This window comes from Ostrinia nubilalis, chromosome 12 (genome assembly GCF_963855985.1).
Source record: "Ostrinia nubilalis chromosome 12, ilOstNubi1.1, whole genome shotgun sequence".
NCBI classification, from domain to species: domain Eukaryota; kingdom Metazoa; phylum Arthropoda; class Insecta; order Lepidoptera; family Crambidae; genus Ostrinia; species Ostrinia nubilalis.
The window spans coordinates 1,375,727-1,394,136 of NC_087099.1; the positions used below are offsets into that span (position 1 = coordinate 1,375,727).

Genomic DNA, 18,410 nt, shown 5'->3' on the forward strand with positions numbered 1-18,410 from the left:
GCAGTGGACGTCTTTCGGTTGAAACGAATGATACGTAATTGAATCCGAAATAAGATCCTTAATAAGGAGATCTGCAGGATATAGCCCGCGGAATAGCCAAACTTAAGTGGCAGTGGGCGAGACACATAGCTCGTAGAGCTAATGGCGGAAAAGTACTCGAGTGGTCACCACGGATCTGAAAATGTCCAAGGCTCCATTTATGATCTGGTGAATTTCGCGGGAAGAACCTGGATGCGGGCAGCGTAGGTAGGACCAGTCGTTATGAATATCTTTCGAGGAGTCCTTTGTACAGGGCGACGTCTTTTAGCTGGAATAATGATGATGTAATAGTACATACCGTACTTAGTGTGCGAGAGTTCAAGCGAGTCCTGGAACTCGCGCGTGAGCGACTCGATGGTGCTGGCCGGGCTCGGCAGCGCCATGGACTGACTCGCGCTCGGCGGCGGCGCCTGAGGGCAAACACTTCGTTAAAGGACTGAGCATTTTTGGACCTGATAGAGAGTGGTCATGAAAAGCTTGATAAGCTGTTTAAATCCCGGTCGCCGAGCACGTAGAATTTCGTCCAATGACCCCAAGCTACCCATCCTTATCGCTCGCGCGTAATTATATTGCTGTCGCGACTGTGCGACGGGCGGCCGCAGTAAATGTGACTATAGAATAAAGTCTGCTGTTTTCTATTTGCTCTACTGTGTTGCTCCATTTCACAACCACCCTCTACAACGTCCAAAAATTCTCATATGTGTCGCTATACAGTGGGCCGGAAGACGTAGCGTGGGCAGGCCTAGGTGGACCGACGATCTGGTAAAGGTCGCGGGAAGAGCCTATATGCGGGCAACGCAGGACCGGTCGTTATGGAAATCCTTGAGGGAGGCCTTTGTCCAGCAGTGGACGTCATTTGGCTGAAACGATACAGTTTACACTGTAACTTTAAATCCCATAAACACAAAAAGTTGAGAGGAAAATGTTTTTGTGGTGTAAAAGGCGTTTAAGTGTGTCAACTACAATATCTGCAGCAAATCTGCTTCTTTCACTCATTTTCAGTCGTATAAATCATTGAACTAAGCAATTTATAGTTCAGGGCATAAATGAGAAGTAGGTATGCTAATTGATAGCCTAATAAATTAAACGCCAGATATTTGCATCACAATTTTAGTGATAACCGCTATCATAGAGTAAGACTGAGTTGCACCACCTAACTTTAACGGTAACTTTGACGATAACCGGTGCTTTTTGTATGGAGTTTGACAGATTTTTGACGTTTGTCAAAGTTAAAGTAAGGTGGTGCAACTCAGCCTAAGTTGTGCATTACGAGTACAAAGACGTTTTTACTTTAGTAGCGGTTTGTTCATTAATATAATTAAAATATACTTACAGGCATATTTATTTACTATCCTTTAATATTCACACATCACACACTATAAATTCCACAAAACAATAATTATCACACATCTTATTCCAAATACTTGTACACATCTAATATAATTATTTTAAATACTTGAACATATCTAATACAAATTAAAGTTACTGATCGATTTAGACGACTTATGGCACAGCGTTTACGACTAAAGTATCACAAACACGTGACTAAAATAAACATCATTAAGCAGGCTGATTCACCGATGAGTAATGACCGCAGTTTTCCTCGGCTGCACCTATCAGCGACCTTATGCATTTGCCGGTAGTTTCCTTAACTTAATGGCTTTAGTACTAAATTGTTTTAGTTGCGTAATGAGTGTTCATTCACATTGGTTTTAAGTTTTTTGGTGGTTTCATCTTACTTACGTAGTAGCAGTTTTGAAAATTTTGTCTGAGAGATTTTGTGTCTAGAAACGACCACTAGAACACAATGTTTTTTTTTAAATATATTTTTTTAATAATAGAAAAAGTGACAATTTAACTTTCTCCCGGGACAAACTTGACCTTCACTTGTTGGGTTTTTATTGACGGTCAATCTGTAGATCCTGGCTACACATAGTAGCAGCGGTGAGTTCCGTCCGATACAATACATATATCTTTGCTTGTGTCATTTGCCTACTCTTGTTTAGCGACCTATAGAATGACTTTTCCACAAAGGGAAAGCTCTTTGCCTGAATGGAAAGTGATGATCATCTATATTCATAAAAGCGAAAAGTCACTGATTGACTGACTCACTCACTCATCACGAAATCTCAGAAACTACAAGTGCTAGGAGTCTGAAATTTTGCATGGGGGTTCCTTATAAAACGTAGGTGCTCAATAAGACGGGATTTTGAAAAATTCAACCCTTAAAGGGGTAAACCGGGAGCCACGCGTACGAAGTCGCGGGCGGCCGCTAGTACACTATAAATACTACAATGTAGTCTATAGTCTGATCCGTGAGCACGTAGAATTTTGTCCAATGACCCCAAGCTACTCATTCTTATCGCTCGCGCGTAATTATGTTGCTATCGCGCTCGCACACTCACTGCGGGTGCCAGTCGCACAGTCGCGACAGCAATATAATGAGGGCTATCGTTTTAGCGCTCACCAGTTAGCGCCACTGTAGAGTAAGGTCCTGCCACTTGCTAGTAGCGAAGACAGTGGCACCAACTGGTGAGCGCGAAAGTGGTAGGAGGACTATCGCATTTGCACTCATCAAGATGGCGCCACTGTAGAGTAAGGTCCTGTCAATCGCCAGGGGTGCCAACGGTTAAGTATAAAAACGATAGCCCTCATTACGCGCGAGCGATAAGGATGGGTGGCTAGGGGTCATTGGACAAAATTCTACGTGCTCACGGACCGAGCTTTAGCTTTAGTACACTTACTTCAACTAGTAACGATTCTAGCTGCGGTTTGTCGCCGCCCGCCACAGGTCGCCGCGGCACGTAGCGGTAGTCATCCGTGTCTGTGGTACACACGCTGAGGTTGTCCCCGTCTGTGGTCGATAGGGATTGCGAGCCGTGGAGCTTGTCTGGAACAAGATAATATCAGCTTTAACTCTACATTTTTTTTTTATTATAAATAACTTGAAAAAATCGAACTGCCCAAGGCGAGAATTGAACCCACGACCAGGCCTGGCTCACTCCGCGCGGTACATCCGATAATTACCTACAGCGAAGCGCCCCGCCGGCGGGTATTATATCAGTCGAGTGTCACGCGCGCGCTCGTCAGGACGCTGGCGTGCGTTGTAGTATGATTATAATTCTATGATCGAAGTATTATTTAAAAATGGACATAAAGAGAAAGAAATATTGTGCGGCGTTCGGGTGTTTAAATTCGAAAAGAAATCTATCGGATTTATCTTTTTTTTTCGCTTCCCAAAGATGCTGAAAGGTATGTTGGCCATGTAGGTAATCAATAATTCTTAGGATAGTATAGGAACCTAACCTACTATGACTACTGCTCAGAATGCGTTCGTTCGTTTCAGCCAAATGACGTCCACTGCTGGACAAAGGCCTCTCCCAAGGTTTTCCATAATGAATGCATACTTACCTATTTACGTACCTCATTACAAATAAGTAGATTAATTATTTTTTCACTAGACAGCAACCCTAACAGCGTAAGAAGAGTTCAGAGGCACGCGATAGAAAGAGACAAAACTTGTAGGTGAATAAAATTGTAGGTACGTAGTGCTGTGCGAGCTGAATTCCACTGTATCGCGTCGTAGCAAGACTCGCATTTATTTAAATCGTCTTGCGGAGTAATCTTTCTGTACCTGTACTATTACTTATTCTGTGCCACGACCTTCCGCTTGCCGGGCGACTGCTCTTCCAACTGAGCTACAGACAGTGAAATTTTCAAGTGTATGTAATACCAGGCCTGTTCATCTCCGCGAGTTTACATCGAAAACAAAACACGCACGATGGCCCACCTACAGGATACTATTCGACAAGGCCTCACATACGAGCGAACATTGACTCACGCACGCGTATTCTTGTGTATGATGGAAGAAAATAAAGAAAATGGTGTACTAAATACTGTGCAGTATTTAACAGCCTAAATAATAATAAAAACACAGAATGTACTTTTTTAAGTTGCCTCAAGACACTGAGAGGTAAATAAGTAGTTAATATTATTCATGATAATTCATGCTAAATCATGTATTTCCTCCGCCATTTTCCGCAGTTTGGCACCTCACGTCACATCATTTTACCGAAGTCAGCCCTATAGCTTCGGCGCAGTGCCGATCACTGACGTTTGTCAACAAAATGGTGCTTGACTCTTGAGACAGGCTAAATTACACCATATTGTTAATGACATTGAGCATACATTTTTTTAAATACCTTTGCGAAGTAAAACTTCTGTACGTAGTAGGTACTTATTATTATTCTGTGGTAATACGCTGTTAATAAAATTAGTATGCTGTTGTTAAAATTAGTATGAGATGCGACTCTTAACGCTAAAAATTAAATTTAACTCTAGTTTCTAAGAATGAGGTCTACTGCATTTGGGCTCACTAGTTGGCGCCAATAGCGAGTGACAGGACTTTAGTCGATATCCTACTATCGTTTAAGCAATCATCTGTTGGCACCACTGTCTTAGCAAGTAACAGAAATTTATTCTCTAGTGGCGCCAAATGAGGAGCACTTTTATTGCAAGGATACAATCAGCCCGACTGGATCAACCAATAAAAAAACAATAAGAAGAAACGCAGTAATGCTTGAGACAGTTGCCGATAGTGATATGCCACGTGAAATTTAAATCTCCTGGATGCAGGCAGCGCAAGACCAATGGTGGAAATCCTAGCCTTGGGTGAAGTCTTGGTCCAGTATACGTCTCTTATCTGATAGGACGGAACGAAAGGAAAATTTAAGGATAGCGCCATCTGCCCTGTTTTATCGATCTTTCTTTTTTTCTTCTTCTGGTTAGAATCAGAAGACTATCTATCTATATTAAGTCCGCCTTATGTACACTGTTCTATGTGCATGTAAGTTTGAAATAAAATAAATATATACTACAGAAGATTAGCTTACTTCTCTTTTTCTTCCTAGGTGGCGCAACAGGCCCGGCCACACTGGCAGGCCGTGCGGCGCCCGACACTGCCACAATGGCAGCCGAGGAGCTACGGTTCTGCTTCAAACTGTTCGCCTTCGTGCTAGCTATCACGTCGGGCTCTGCCATCGCTAGCACTGGAAACGAAAGAGTTATCATGTACATAGACAACCACAAAATAAACATTTTAGCTTATACCACAGTTAGAGTAGGCGCACACCGTTGATTTTTAGTTGGCCGATAGTTGTGCCCGATTTTAAATTGTATGAAGTGAAGAATCGGCCAAATCGAATCGGCGTAGTGTGCGCACTCCCATACAAGCCCATACTGATCAACTGCTCGACTAAACTATCGGCCGACGAAAAATCAACGGTGTGCGCCTACTCTTAATAAGATTGGTTTTAGCCGTGTAGCATGATGTACTGATGAGTATGTAGATCTAGATCAGTGTTCCGCAAAGGGTGTACCGCGGCATATTGGTATACCGTGGTCATTAGATGGTGTGCCTCAGAAAAAAAATATCTTATAAACTTTTTTTTAGTAAGTAAGGTTAAGACTAATAAAGGTACAGCATAACACCACAACACCACACATGCAAAAATTGTTTTTTCATGTGTGGTGTACCATCAAAAAACATTGTTTTACTAGATACACTTTGGACACAAAACGTTTGCGGAACACTAGTCTAGAGTAGGGGTCGACAACCTGCGCGTCTTTTTGAATGTAAAATTGTAGGCTTTCAGTTCCTTATTTCAATATCAAACTCTTAGAAATCAAAAATCTTCACAACTGATTCCAGTGGCTCCTTAGTACGTACGTACAATTGGCGTACAATTGTAGTACCTATAGTTAAAAATAAGACGGGGGACGCATCTGACAAGTGCAATTACCGGCCCATATCGCTTGCTACCACTGCTGCAAAGATACTTGACGGTTTGCTTAACGGCTGTCTCGCAAAGTATGTGGAACTTCACGATGCGCAATTTGGTTTTAAACCAGGTGTGTCCACAGAAAGCGCCATTTTCAGCCTTAAGCACACTGTCAAGTACTATACAAAGAGGAAAACGCCGGTGTATGCGTGCTTCCTAGACTTATCTAAAGCCTTCGACCTGGTAGACTATGGCCTACTATGGGAGAAATTGGGGAGAGCTGGTATGCCGGCAGACTGTACTGAATTATTTAGATTTTGGTATAAACATAAAAAAAACCAGGTGAGGTGGGCTGGTGCACTCTCAGATGAGTATGCCCTTCAATGCGGAGTGAGGCAGGGTGGGTTAAGCTCGCCTACCCTTTTTAACCTCTACATTGACCAGCTGATTGAGGAGCTCAGTGGCATCCATATTGGCTGTTACATAGACGGACAGTGTGTAAATAACCTAAGCTACGCTGATGACATGGTGCTGCTGAGCCCTTCTGTTGGTGGGTTAAGAAAGTTGGTTTCAGTCTGTGAGACGTATGCGGCGGCCCATGGCTTGGTGTACAACGCCAAAAAAAGTGAAATCCTAGTATTTAAAGCGGGAAAGCGTGCGCCAGGTTATGTGCCGCCAATAACTCTGAATGGTTCGATACTGAAAAATGTTGAAAAATTTAAATATCTTGGGCATATAGTCACTGCAAATTTAAGTGATGATGAGGACATAGAGAGAGAGCGTAGGGCGCTGGCGGTAAGAAGCAATATGCTTGCACGCAGGTTCGCTCGATGTACGGGGGAGGTCAAGATTACCCTTTTTAAGGCTTTTTGTCAGTCCTTTTACTCGAGTGGTCTGTGGGTGAGTTATACGCGTCGAGCCTACAGCGCGCTACGCGTGCAGTACAACAACGCCTTCAGAATGCTGTTGAGGCTGCCGCGGTTCTGCAGCGCCTCGGGAATGTTCGCGGACGCACGGACAGACGGGTTCCATGCGATTATGCGTAAAAAAGCCTCGTCACTGCTACGCCGCATAAGGGTCAGCAACAACAGCATTCTGAGGACAATTATTGCACGTCCTGACTGTCCTATCCAAACACATTGGATACAATTATCTGTAGGCCAAATAAAATAAAAACTAAAAACTAAAAGTAATGTGCACTAACTCAACTAACATAATATAAGGAAAAATTGTTACTAATCCCTACTAACAAACTATGGATGAAAGTCTGAAATAAATTATTTATTATTATTATTATTATGTTTGTACGCTTTGGAGCTCACGGGTCAAAAGTGGCCCGGTCCTTTATAAGGCTTGCGTGGGGATACAGATCCAACACGTAGAGGCCGTTTTAAGCGCAAAATAATCGACAAAAGTGAAAGTGGTGCACATGCTGGATCTAGTCTCTGACTATATCATGGGATGTAGCCAGAGACCATCCCCAGCCTGTGCACAGGAGCTATTGCAGTTATTGGAGAATGGACTAGGGTTATGGATGAAGGATGGATGGACTGGTTACTGGGCTATGGATGGAGACTACGGGACACCTGCCTGGTTCATAGTCTCGGACTGAAAAAATGGCAGGCGGTGACTAGCCAGCGACTAAATGGGCCCCCCCTGGCGTCATGGGTCGTATAGACCGGACTGAGGGGCAACATTGGCGTCTGCCAGCTCAGGGGTGTAGAGAGGTGTGCTGCGCTTTCTCCGAAGTTACTCGCGGCGTTATGCCCTTTAACACTTCCACCCCTGGAGCATATAGCTCTAGCGACTCCACTCTGGCCGGCCGGTTAAGGCAAGCCAGAGGTGAAAGTCCTGCAGACCCTCTCGGATTCCACTTCGGCAAGCCGAAGACGAGGGTCTTGACCGACTCTCGGGAGCACTCGGATTAACAACTGGCCCCGTGGTGTCGCTACTCACCAACAGCTCGCCACAAAGCTGCCCTGCGGGGCTATTATTATTATTATTAGTCCTTAAAAACTGGAATATTTTGTAATTATCTCGTCAATTTAAAAGGTTGCCGACTCCATTCTAGGTTAATTGGCAAAGCCTTCGATAGAGTAGAACCATCACCACGCGTGTAGCAATGTGTAATGCGAGCAGTGTTAAATGAGATATATCGACTGTTTCACAAATATCCCTCTAATACAATGACACATCAAAATAAATATCGAAATAATTTATAACGTTGAAAGCTATTTTTGAGCTCCAAATGCTACCTAATTAATGAGTTGTAAAAATGAAAATAAATAGCAAAGGAAAATAATAAATATCTTTGAGTCTAGATTTTTCCTGACAATTACTATTTTAGTCACACGATAATAAATAATACAATGACATTTTTGAATTGATAAATGTGAGTATAATAAAATTCGTGATTAAATTATTGCCTTGTTCACATCAGTACTTACTTTTGTAAAATAACTTAAAAGTGGCTATAGTCTGGTCCGTGAGCACGTAGAATTTTGTCCAATGACCCCTAGCTACCCATCCTTATCGCTCGCGCGTAATTATGTTGCTATCCCGCTCGCACACTCACTGCGGGTGCCAGTCGCACAGTCGCGACAGCAGCGCGAGCGATAAGGATGGGTAGCTTGGGGTCATTGGACAAAATTCTACGTGCTCACGGACCAGGCTTTAACAATAGTGTATTTCACTGCTTCTTCTGCACACTGGTTCACGCTATTGATCACCAGAAGAAGTGGCAGAATTGTAATCAAATGTTTTGTTGGGATGTGTATAAAACTGACTAAAAGCCAAATTACTGGAATAAATGAATTTTATGAACGAATACGACAACATTTCACATATAAAAGCTTCGACGATAGAACTAGCCGTACAAATAAACAAAATTTGACTTTCGATACATACTACCTTCCCAGTCGGCCCAAGTGAGATTCACAGAGGTAATGGCAACTGTATAAATAAAACACAACCCTTATTACACAAAAACAATGCCCTAAAAAGTTAAAAGAAATCATAGGCCGACTACTAGTCAATTTAAGTTTTTACTGAAGATTAAAATTGACATTAAGTAAGGCTATGCGCGCACGGATGACTTTGCACCTTTTTGTCATCGTCCAAGTACCTATATGACCTATATCTTATTCTTTTACACTTTTATGAAGAGAAAAAGAGAGACTTATTGTCACGGTGACAAAAGTCACCCGTGCGCGCGCTTTAAGGGAAGTTAGATAAAAGTTATCTGGCAAATTATAACAATTAACTTTTATTATTTACCTACCTAAATCACATTTATTATCAAGTCATAACATTCATCTAGAATCCACACCACAGTCACACAACTACGAGTATACTAACTATCCATACGTCTATTTCTAATCAACATAAAAGTTAACTAAACCATTGAAATGACTGTTAATCCATAGCGAATAGTTTAAACTGAGATATGATCTCGTTTGCGACATTGACAGAATCACAAAAGGGCACTCAAGGCCTCATATTGGTAGTAGCACGCCGTTTGAATGTATAATTTGATACGCTCACATAAATACTGTTTTGTTCTGTCAGATATTGTCATTTGGAAACGCGTGACGATACGTTGTGTTATCATTCGCACATTCCGTAGATTTTATGTTTCCTGTACACAGGGTGGCCAAATTTTGTGAAAAAATGTATTACTAGATTTAAAACCAATGCAATTTTTAAGGATATGTATTACAAACTATTGAAGAGTATTTTCATGCAAAAGCTTTATTAAGTTGAAAATTGAATGACGATTAACGAGACGAAACAAGATATAAGGATTAAGGATACTGATAGTACATTCGATCGCAAAGAAAAAGGATCAGTTAGAAAATCTGCAATATCTTCAAAAGTGTCTTATGAAATAATGAAATAAAGACTATTTTAATTCAAGCTGTTTATTTTTAATAAAATAAAAATGCGTAGTTTTACCAGTATGTTTTGTTTCATAAAGCTAGCCTAGGTCATGTACTTTTAAAGATAATAGAAGATTTTCTTACCGATCCTTTATCTTTGCGGTTCAGACTCCAGTAGTCTAGTGTATTTACAAGTAATAAAAATCAAAGTACCCTACCGTTTTGATTTCTGTTGTCGGATGCGAGAGGGTCGTCAGAGGTGGACGGCTCGCGCGACGACACCGAAGGAGCAGGCGCCGCGTCTCTTATATTTGCTGCAAATAATAGTGGGTATATTTATTACAGGGAGTAAGCCAAAGAAGGGCGAACCCAGGAACTAAAATCATTTCGTTCGTCCGAAAACAACGCCTTGATGCGTTGGACGGGCTTTAGTGTAAATTATGTATATTTAAAAACCCCACTATCTTACGTTTGTCGTGTAGTAACTTTCATGGTTGTTTTTAGGTCGTGTAATACGGTTTTTTTTTTCCTGGAAATCTTTGAGAATCCTTTATCTTGTGAACAAGCACAGGATAATAGTAGGTGAATAAGTTTGAAATAATCAAAAGTTTTGTACCTTGTTATTGGTCACAGATTTTTAGAATTCGATTTCTACATTCTTTCAAAAATTATAATCAGAAGCATGCAAGTAAATTAAACTTACGATGAGATTCCGACGCGCCGCTGAGAATTCTTCCTATCCTTCCAAGTGACGTCATGCTTTGCAGGCTCATCGTGTCGTGGGCCACAATCCTATAAAAATTCAAATAATTTTTACAGTATTCTTTGAACGCCCAAAGCACGGAGATGGTTGTTGGTAAATAACACAATTTTTTTTCAAAATTTTTTCAAAATCCTACCGCGAAATAAGTTGGTTAACTTTGGTGATCGCCACCATAGCACGTTGCCATACGCACCTCAATCAACAATTCTACATGGACGAAACCACAAAGCTGTAAGAAAATGGTAGGAGTTCTATGTTAGGGCTGGAACTCACGGAGTCATCCCGTTTTTTGCCGTTTAGTAGTATACGTGTTTAAATATTAAAGTTCGTACTTTGTTAGTTCGTTACTTTTGCGAGATTCAGTAATGCTAGATGACTGGTTTGCCATGGCACAGAATAAGTAATAGTACAGGTACAGAAGGATTACTCCGCAAGACGATTTAAATAAATGCGAGTCTTGCTACGACGCGATACAGTGGAATTCAGCTCGCACAGCACTACGTACCTACAATTTTATTCACCTACAAGTTTTGTCTCTTTCTATCGCGTGCCTCTGAACTCTTCTTACGCTGTTAGGGTTGCTGTCTAGTGAAAAAATAATTAATCTACTTATTTGTAATGAGGTACGTATGTAGGTAAGTACGCATTCATTATGGAAAACCTTGGGGGAGGCCTTTGTCCAGCAGTGGACGTTATTTGGCTGAAACGAACGAACGCATTCTGAGCAGTAGTCATGGTAGGTTAAGTTCCTATACTATCCTAAGAATTATTGATTACCTACATGGCCAACATACCTTTCAGCATCTTTGAGAAGCGAAAAAAAAGATAAATCCGGTAGATTTATTTTCGAATTTAAACACCCGAACGCCGCACAATATTTCTTTCTCTTTATGTCCATTTTTAAATAATACCTACTTCGATTATAGAATTGAGAATGTTACTAGGTATGCAAAATCACTTGAAACCTATGTTACAGTTAGGCTTTTACATTTACAAATACATTAGTTTTTATTTCATTCAAAAATACCCAGTAGTTATGATTTTATAGGCATTCAAAGTTCGCTTAAATATTGAGTGCCGCCGACGGTCACGTGACCCCGCGTGACGTACATTCACAGTATCCGCTCACTAGAAAACGGATATAAACATACTTAAATACATTTTTTTTTTTGTAAATACAAACTTATTTTACATATTAACACCCAGACCCATCACAGAAATTAAAATTGAACCAAACCCAAACTTGATGCGATTGTGTCGTTTTATTGCGAATTACCTTCCAGCTCCATCATTAGACCCTGATTACTATACCTATAGAATTAAAGTACTCGTCAATACAAAACGAACGAACCCAAACTCGATGGATTTAAGTCGTTTTATTATAGAGTTCCTATGGCCACCTTCCAGCTCCATCATCAGATCAGCTCCATGTCATCATAATATTGCATGGTCATCCAAATCACATGTGTTTGCGAAATTTCAGCTTAATCGGTTGCCTGGAAGTGGGTCTTAATTCAGCTTGCAAGATTCCACCCATACAAATATGAGCCAGTCACTGTAATATGACGTCACGCGCATAAAATGGCGGGCCGGCCGCCGCCCGCACTTTTAAAATTCAATATCTTGGAAACTAATTGACGTATCGAAATAATTCTTTCACGTGTATTTTTTATTTTTAACAGAGAATACAGAAAGCTAAAAAACAAAATTAGTGAACATTCTTCATTAGGTACTACAACGCACGCCAGCGTCCTGACGGGCGCGCGCGTGACACTCGACTGATATAATACCCGCCGGCGGGGCGCTTCGCTGTAGGTAATTATCGGATGTACCGCGCGGAGTGAGCCAGGCATGGCCATGGGAAAGAGTCTTTGTAGGCATGTTAAGCTTCAACCACACCAACGCGTGCAGACCGCCTTCGCCGGTGCGATCACGGCGCGATCAAAGGCCAATTAGGCCCTTTTCACATGCCCCGGTTGAAGGCGGCAGTATCGGCTAGAGAGCCGACAAGAGTACAGTCTCGTTCATACTTTCAAAGATGGACCGTGAACAAATAATTGAAAGAAATATCAAGAAAATAATGGGTTCATCCAATTAATATGAAAAGAGAAGCATTAGGTGCATTCTATACATTATTCCCAGATCTACGAGCACATGAAGACAGGTTTTTCAAGTACTTCAGAATGTCTATAACTACTTTTGACGAATTACATAACCGTTTGAAGAATTCTTTGCAACGTCAGGATACAAAAATGAGAAACTGCAACTCGAGCGTGCGACAGAACTACGCACGCGCGTGCACTCTCGCAGACTGTGACCAGCCGGCGCGCGCGTCTGACAGCTAGTTGCGTGTTCCATACACCACTGTCAGTTCGGCCGCCGGCTAACCGATGCCCGGCGACCGGACGCACAGTGGTGGATCCGGCACGCACCCGGCGACCGCCTGCCGGATTAATTACGCCGGTACATGTGAAAGCTACGTACCATGCCCATACACTTCACCACCGGGTACCCGGCGCCGGTTAGCCGGCAACCGGGACTTGTGAAAAGGGCCCAGGTCGCGCGACCTGTCATTGGCCTTTGATCGCGCCAGCGTTTGTGGTTGAAGCTTCAGTAAATATTGGCTTACTTGAAGGGGTGCTCCAGTGTGAAGGTGTGGTGGTCATCGGCAGCGTCGGGCGCCTCGTCCTCCTCCTCCGCCTGCATGCAGCGCCGTAGCTCCTGGAACCGCCGCCGGCCCTGCACCACCTGCCGACCGCAACAAATTTACGCCCATTCACAAACGATACTATAAGGTTTCACAGGGCGCGTGGACGCACATAAAAAACTCATAAAACTCATTTATTTCTGTAAATAGGCTTAAAAAAAGCACTTTTACACGTCCCAGTATTAACCCTACCACTGTTTCAGGACAACAAATGGGCCAGTGCTGAGAAGAAGCAGCGCAAGAAACTAAGTCACTATTGTCAGCCTTTCAAAGGTTTACAGGCTTTAAAATGTACAAAGTTATAAATATTGGTGACACATCATGAACCAATCACAGACCTCTATTCAGCGCTGTGCGATTTGCTGCTTCACTTAAGCAAGCATCGTTTGTGAATACGGGCATAAGACACTTCCAACTGAGCTGAGACCTGCACTGAACTAGGAGTTCAAACTTCTAATCAAAAGGGGAAATGACATCGGGACTATTCCCACCTCTCGTTCCCACCGCTGCAACTCCTGTGTAGCCAGGATCTACAGCTTGGCCGCCAATATAAACCCAACCAGTGAAGGTCAATGTCGAAGGGAGATGATAATATGTGTGCAGAGGTTTATTGAGATACTTTTTATAAGCTAAGGCCCGGTTTTCGCCAAGGCGAAGCGAAGCGAAGAAATGTTTTGAATAACCATCGGACACGAGCATTCGAGCAGTATGTACGAGTATATTACATTGAGATGCTGGTAAAATGCTGTTCTGTTATAGAGTTTGTATGGAAATGCCCAAGTTCGAAGTCACCAGTAAGTTCTCCTATTCATAGTCAACTGACCAAATGATTTTGTGCCTTGGAATTATTGGTCCCAGATCCTTTACACTTGTGTACGAGAGCTTCACATGTTATAGATCCAAACACAAAAGTTACGCGCCATTGTAGCACAACCACTTATTGAAATACTATAGCACTCTTCATTGTACATATTTTATCGGCAAATACATACGTGTATTCGCCGAATAACACCGACATTCGATTAAAACAAAACTGTGTCAATCGCCGAATCACAGTAACAGAAACACTTTCACTGCAATTACATAATTGTTTGCTTAAATGAACTTTAAAATAAGACTCAAATTGTAGCAGCCTTCAGCGATCCTTGGGGTCCAGCTGTCCAATACCGACTACTGATAATAAACGTAAACACTAACAAAAGGTAGCTAAGTTACAACAGAGTTGCAAAGAGTAGGGTCACTCGGTCGCGGGTCGCTATGTAACGCGGAATGCAATGGGACTAGTGAGAGGCAAGCGCGGCACACGACATGCATCCTTTCTGAACGAAGCCTACTGAAATAAGGTGATAACGGTTATAAGAAAGTGCACAGAGTAGTTAAAGGTACAGAGAGTTGGCTCAAAAAGCTGGCCTAACAAGATAAACCAACAATCACTAAAACTTGCGAAAAATATCTCAGGTCTTGATGGACAAATAAATCATAGCTCAGACTTATATTGCAGGATGTCTTTTAACATTTTTATACTACAGTAAGACTACTGAATGTACCTGCATTATGTACACAGACTGCCACATAACATAATAATATGCACATGAATAATCTAACCAGTTGAATCAACTTTTTTATTGACTTCATTTCTATTTTTCCAGTGAAGCAGAAAATAGTGTGCTCACTGGAGCATATAGGGCAATAAGTGGCCACACCTCTGCTAATACAAGCCCTTCTATTGTGCCCTAGTTATTATTATTTATGTATTTCATTAGGCATTAGAAGGATAAAGCATATCCCATATGCCAGTCTGGTGTTCATGTTATTATAACAAAATTATTATATTAGTTAGAAAGTTCCAAAAGTATTCAAATCACTATCCCGACTATCACAAATTACAACATGCAAAGTATGTGTTGGCTCCATGATTTTTTATATGTTTACCATGCTGTTGAATAATAATGCTACAGCAAATTCAGCTTATATTCTTCTCACAAGCCTTTTTTGAAGATTGTAATTGTATAAAACTACTAAACTTAATGGATATCTTGTTTACAATTTAACAAACTAATATCTGTAATTTGTCTTATAATTAGTTTCAATTGAGTTCTAATCAAAAATAATATTTATTTTATACATTCTTCAAGTGGTGCATGTTCAGCAAATAAATATGATACGAAATTCACTTTCACTTGTGTTTTTTATTCATTTTATTTTATTATATCATGTTGCAATGCTGAGTTATAAAAACATTTTTTTTAAATCTATTTATTATACTCTGAAGTGAATACAATTGGAACAAAAATACATTTTTTTTTCTTTCATTTCCTGCAATTATAAATACTTCACTTATCGATTAATGAGTTGAAAAGAAAATTATTTTTAGAAATTAAAATTTATATGAATCAAACTTGTTTTTTAATTACTGCACAAATCAACTAACTTAAATATTTCATTTATTTATTCATTATCAACAAACAGCCTGTAAATAACATAATATCTAGTAGTTTCCACGAGTAGTAAGAGATATTAATCCCTAGAATTGGATTGCCTTTCAACATAAGCCACAATTAAACATAATTACTTTTTTTTAAATACTCACACTCTTAACTGTAGTTCTGTCATCTTCAGGCGGTGTGACTTCGGTGGTCAACAAACTGCCACTAGTCTGTGGCCCTGAGTCAGAAGTCTTGGTGCCCAAGCCCTTGTCCACTTTGGCATCTGTTTTGTCTTTATTAGCTAGGTCTGACTCTGTCACACTCACACTCTTGCATAGTGATGCTCTTCTGTAAACAAGAATTAATTCAATTAAAACCATAAAAAATTAAGAATATTTTAGTCGGTATGCGCCGTTGTCAGTTTCAAAACTTTTATTTTCATTTGGATATTGATTATGCCAAAATTGTAGTATACATTGTAGTCATGTTTATCAAAAAAATGAGTCACAAATGACTTTCATTTGTTTACAATAAATGTATTAGGTCAGGCAATTAATGTTTGTGATTTTTCCAGAATAAAATGAAGTTGATTCTTAATGTGTGTTGTTACTACTAACATTCAGAGGCACAACATGCAATGCATATTATGTTCAGGTTTAGGTACACCAGTACTCCCATTGCAACCATGACATCAAGGCCTCAGTAGGCAAATCAATCAGCCCATAAAGAACGCTAATTGTCTGGCATGGCTGCTGACGAATGTTATTGTCTACGGCTACCTGTCGCGACCGCCAAGGACGAACGTAAATCACGCATCGAACATTCCAAAACCATGTTTACAAGAACTTTTGTTTCATCGATTTTAAACCACTAAGCTCACAATAACAATTGAGTTACACTTAAATTCCTACCTCCAACAAGTGGAGTATAACCTAGGAGAAATTTAGTGAAGATAAGGAAGGAAATAAGGCGTAAAAGTAAACATTTAATTACTTACTTTGAACCCTTAATGGGAGTGAACTCTTCGGCATCGTAAAACTCCTCTGAATCGCTACTGTCGCCCATTGTGTGTCAATAAACGTATAGCAATAAAACTAAATTAAATCGTTTGCAAAAAAATCACATTATTAAGCATCACAGATGTTTATTTTAGCAAAAGAAGAAAGTTGATTCCAACTTGAACGACCATTCAGTTGACATTTCATCAGCTGTGACAGATTAAACTTTTAAATTTCATGCTAGGCAATGAAAGTGGAGATTATACAACAAATCTGAATAACGAAGTAACGTTATATTATCTAATTGAATGAATACAAATGCCGGTATTAATATAGAAAACATTCTTAATAAATGCTTTTAATTTTAAATAAAAAAAATTACATAATTATTTAGGCAGCCACCATATCGCAAATGTGTTAGTCTAAGAGGCCTACTGAGCACGAATAAATTTGTGATCGCTTCACTGCATCTACGTAGTCAAAATGATATAAATTATACCTTTAATAATTCTACTCGTACATCTTGGCATCAGTCATTTATTATGATTGATTCTATTCTCCTTTTCGAATGTATGTAGCAATGATTCATTGAAACATGTTTGCTCGCGGGATTTCAATTGCAACAAAACCAAACGAAGCCAGAAGCTTTGTAAGTAGGTAGGAATCATTTATTCAATTTAAAATTGCAAATCGTCGCACCACTGTCACCAATGGGTTTCTTCTAGTGAACACTTGACAGAAACAGTCTAAGTAGTCATTTTCTTTCCCAATCCCAACTTTTGGACCATGACGAAGCAATTTCTTGATCATCTAAGCCAGAGTTGCGGGTCATGGGTTCAACAGTCAAGCCTTCCAAAAAACCGCAAAAGTACAGCGTTGATTCCATACTCAGATCATAGAAATGATCTGAAATTCCATATCACTCATCCTCATTTGTGGTCATCGTCATTCACACGTCATCAATTCGATTAGGGCCCATTCTATTACTGTAGTGTGTAGTAATAGGGAAATCCATCAACTTTTAAATACTTAGGTAGGTACCTAAATATGCCCATGCGAGATAATGTGTAAACGCATTTTTAGATAGGTATTATCTACTTCAATGTTTATATCGTAATGCTCTTCAATCCTCAAATCGTTAAACAATAATGTTAAGTAAGTGCCTACATAAGTAAAATAAGAATGCCTACATTTAGGTCGGTAGGTTGGTCGATACTACAAGGTTTATTAAGTATAGATCCAAAATAGGTACGATAGGTAAATTTCACAATAGGCTACTACCTACTAGCTACTTAGGTACTTACAGTTGGATAAAGCACCTTCAGTAGGTAGCTTGATATCCACAGTCCTTCAAACAAGCTCAGAGTAAACGGGACTATTCCCACCTCTCGTTCCCACCACTGCAACTCCTGTGTAGCCAGTATCTACAGCTTGACCGCCACAAAAACCCAACCAATGAAGGTCAAGTTTGTCCCGGGGGAAAGTTAAACTGTCATTGGACCCGCAACGAAATTAATCAGAAGAACATAGGAGGAGTTCGAAATTAAGGTTCGACTTCCCTCCATTGCAAAGCGGATGACAGGTGACAAACAAAGGTTTAAAACCTTTAAGAAAAGATTATGCACCACGGACAATAAATTTTCAGTCTTTTAGTTGTTAAATAAATAATAATAAAAAAAGTAACTATACCATGGCGGGCATTCTAGACCGGTTGGTTATTTCATCAGCCTCACATTTAAATTCTTCTTTTTGTGTCGACAGCAAACCTACACAGTGTCAGCCCAAAACTCAGCCACAAGAGTGGCGTTGTCAGCAGCAT

At 40.4% G+C, this 18,410-nt stretch overlaps 1 protein-coding gene across 6 annotated transcripts in view; it reads right to left on the reverse strand.

The window, feature by feature from the left end:
* The window catches only part of LOC135076770 (WD repeat-containing protein 44), a 36,087-nt gene extending 19,297 nt beyond the window's left edge, over positions 1–16,790 (reverse strand). For 4 of the 6 annotated variants that reach the window (XM_063971196.1, XM_063971195.1, XM_063971198.1 and 1 more), the window contains exons 1-9: positions 16,591–16,790; positions 15,758–15,941; positions 13,090–13,208; positions 10,401–10,489; positions 9,916–10,011; positions 8,727–8,771; positions 4,932–5,087; positions 2,784–2,929; positions 338–449 (exon numbers count right to left, since the gene is read on the reverse strand). In XM_063971196.1, the coding sequence (XP_063827266.1) occupies positions 338–449; positions 2,784–2,929; positions 4,932–5,087; positions 8,727–8,771; positions 9,916–10,011; positions 10,401–10,489; positions 13,090–13,208; positions 15,758–15,941; positions 16,591–16,658 (1,015 nt within the window). In that variant the 5' untranslated portion in view covers positions 16,659–16,790. The remainder of the gene's footprint in view (positions 1–337; positions 450–2,783; positions 2,930–4,931; positions 5,088–8,726; positions 8,772–9,915; positions 10,012–10,400; positions 10,490–13,089; positions 13,209–15,757; positions 15,942–16,590) is intronic. The other 2 variants (XM_063971194.1, XM_063971197.1) reach the window with 2 other exon arrangements.
* Positions 16,791–18,410: the final 1,620 nt, after the last annotated feature.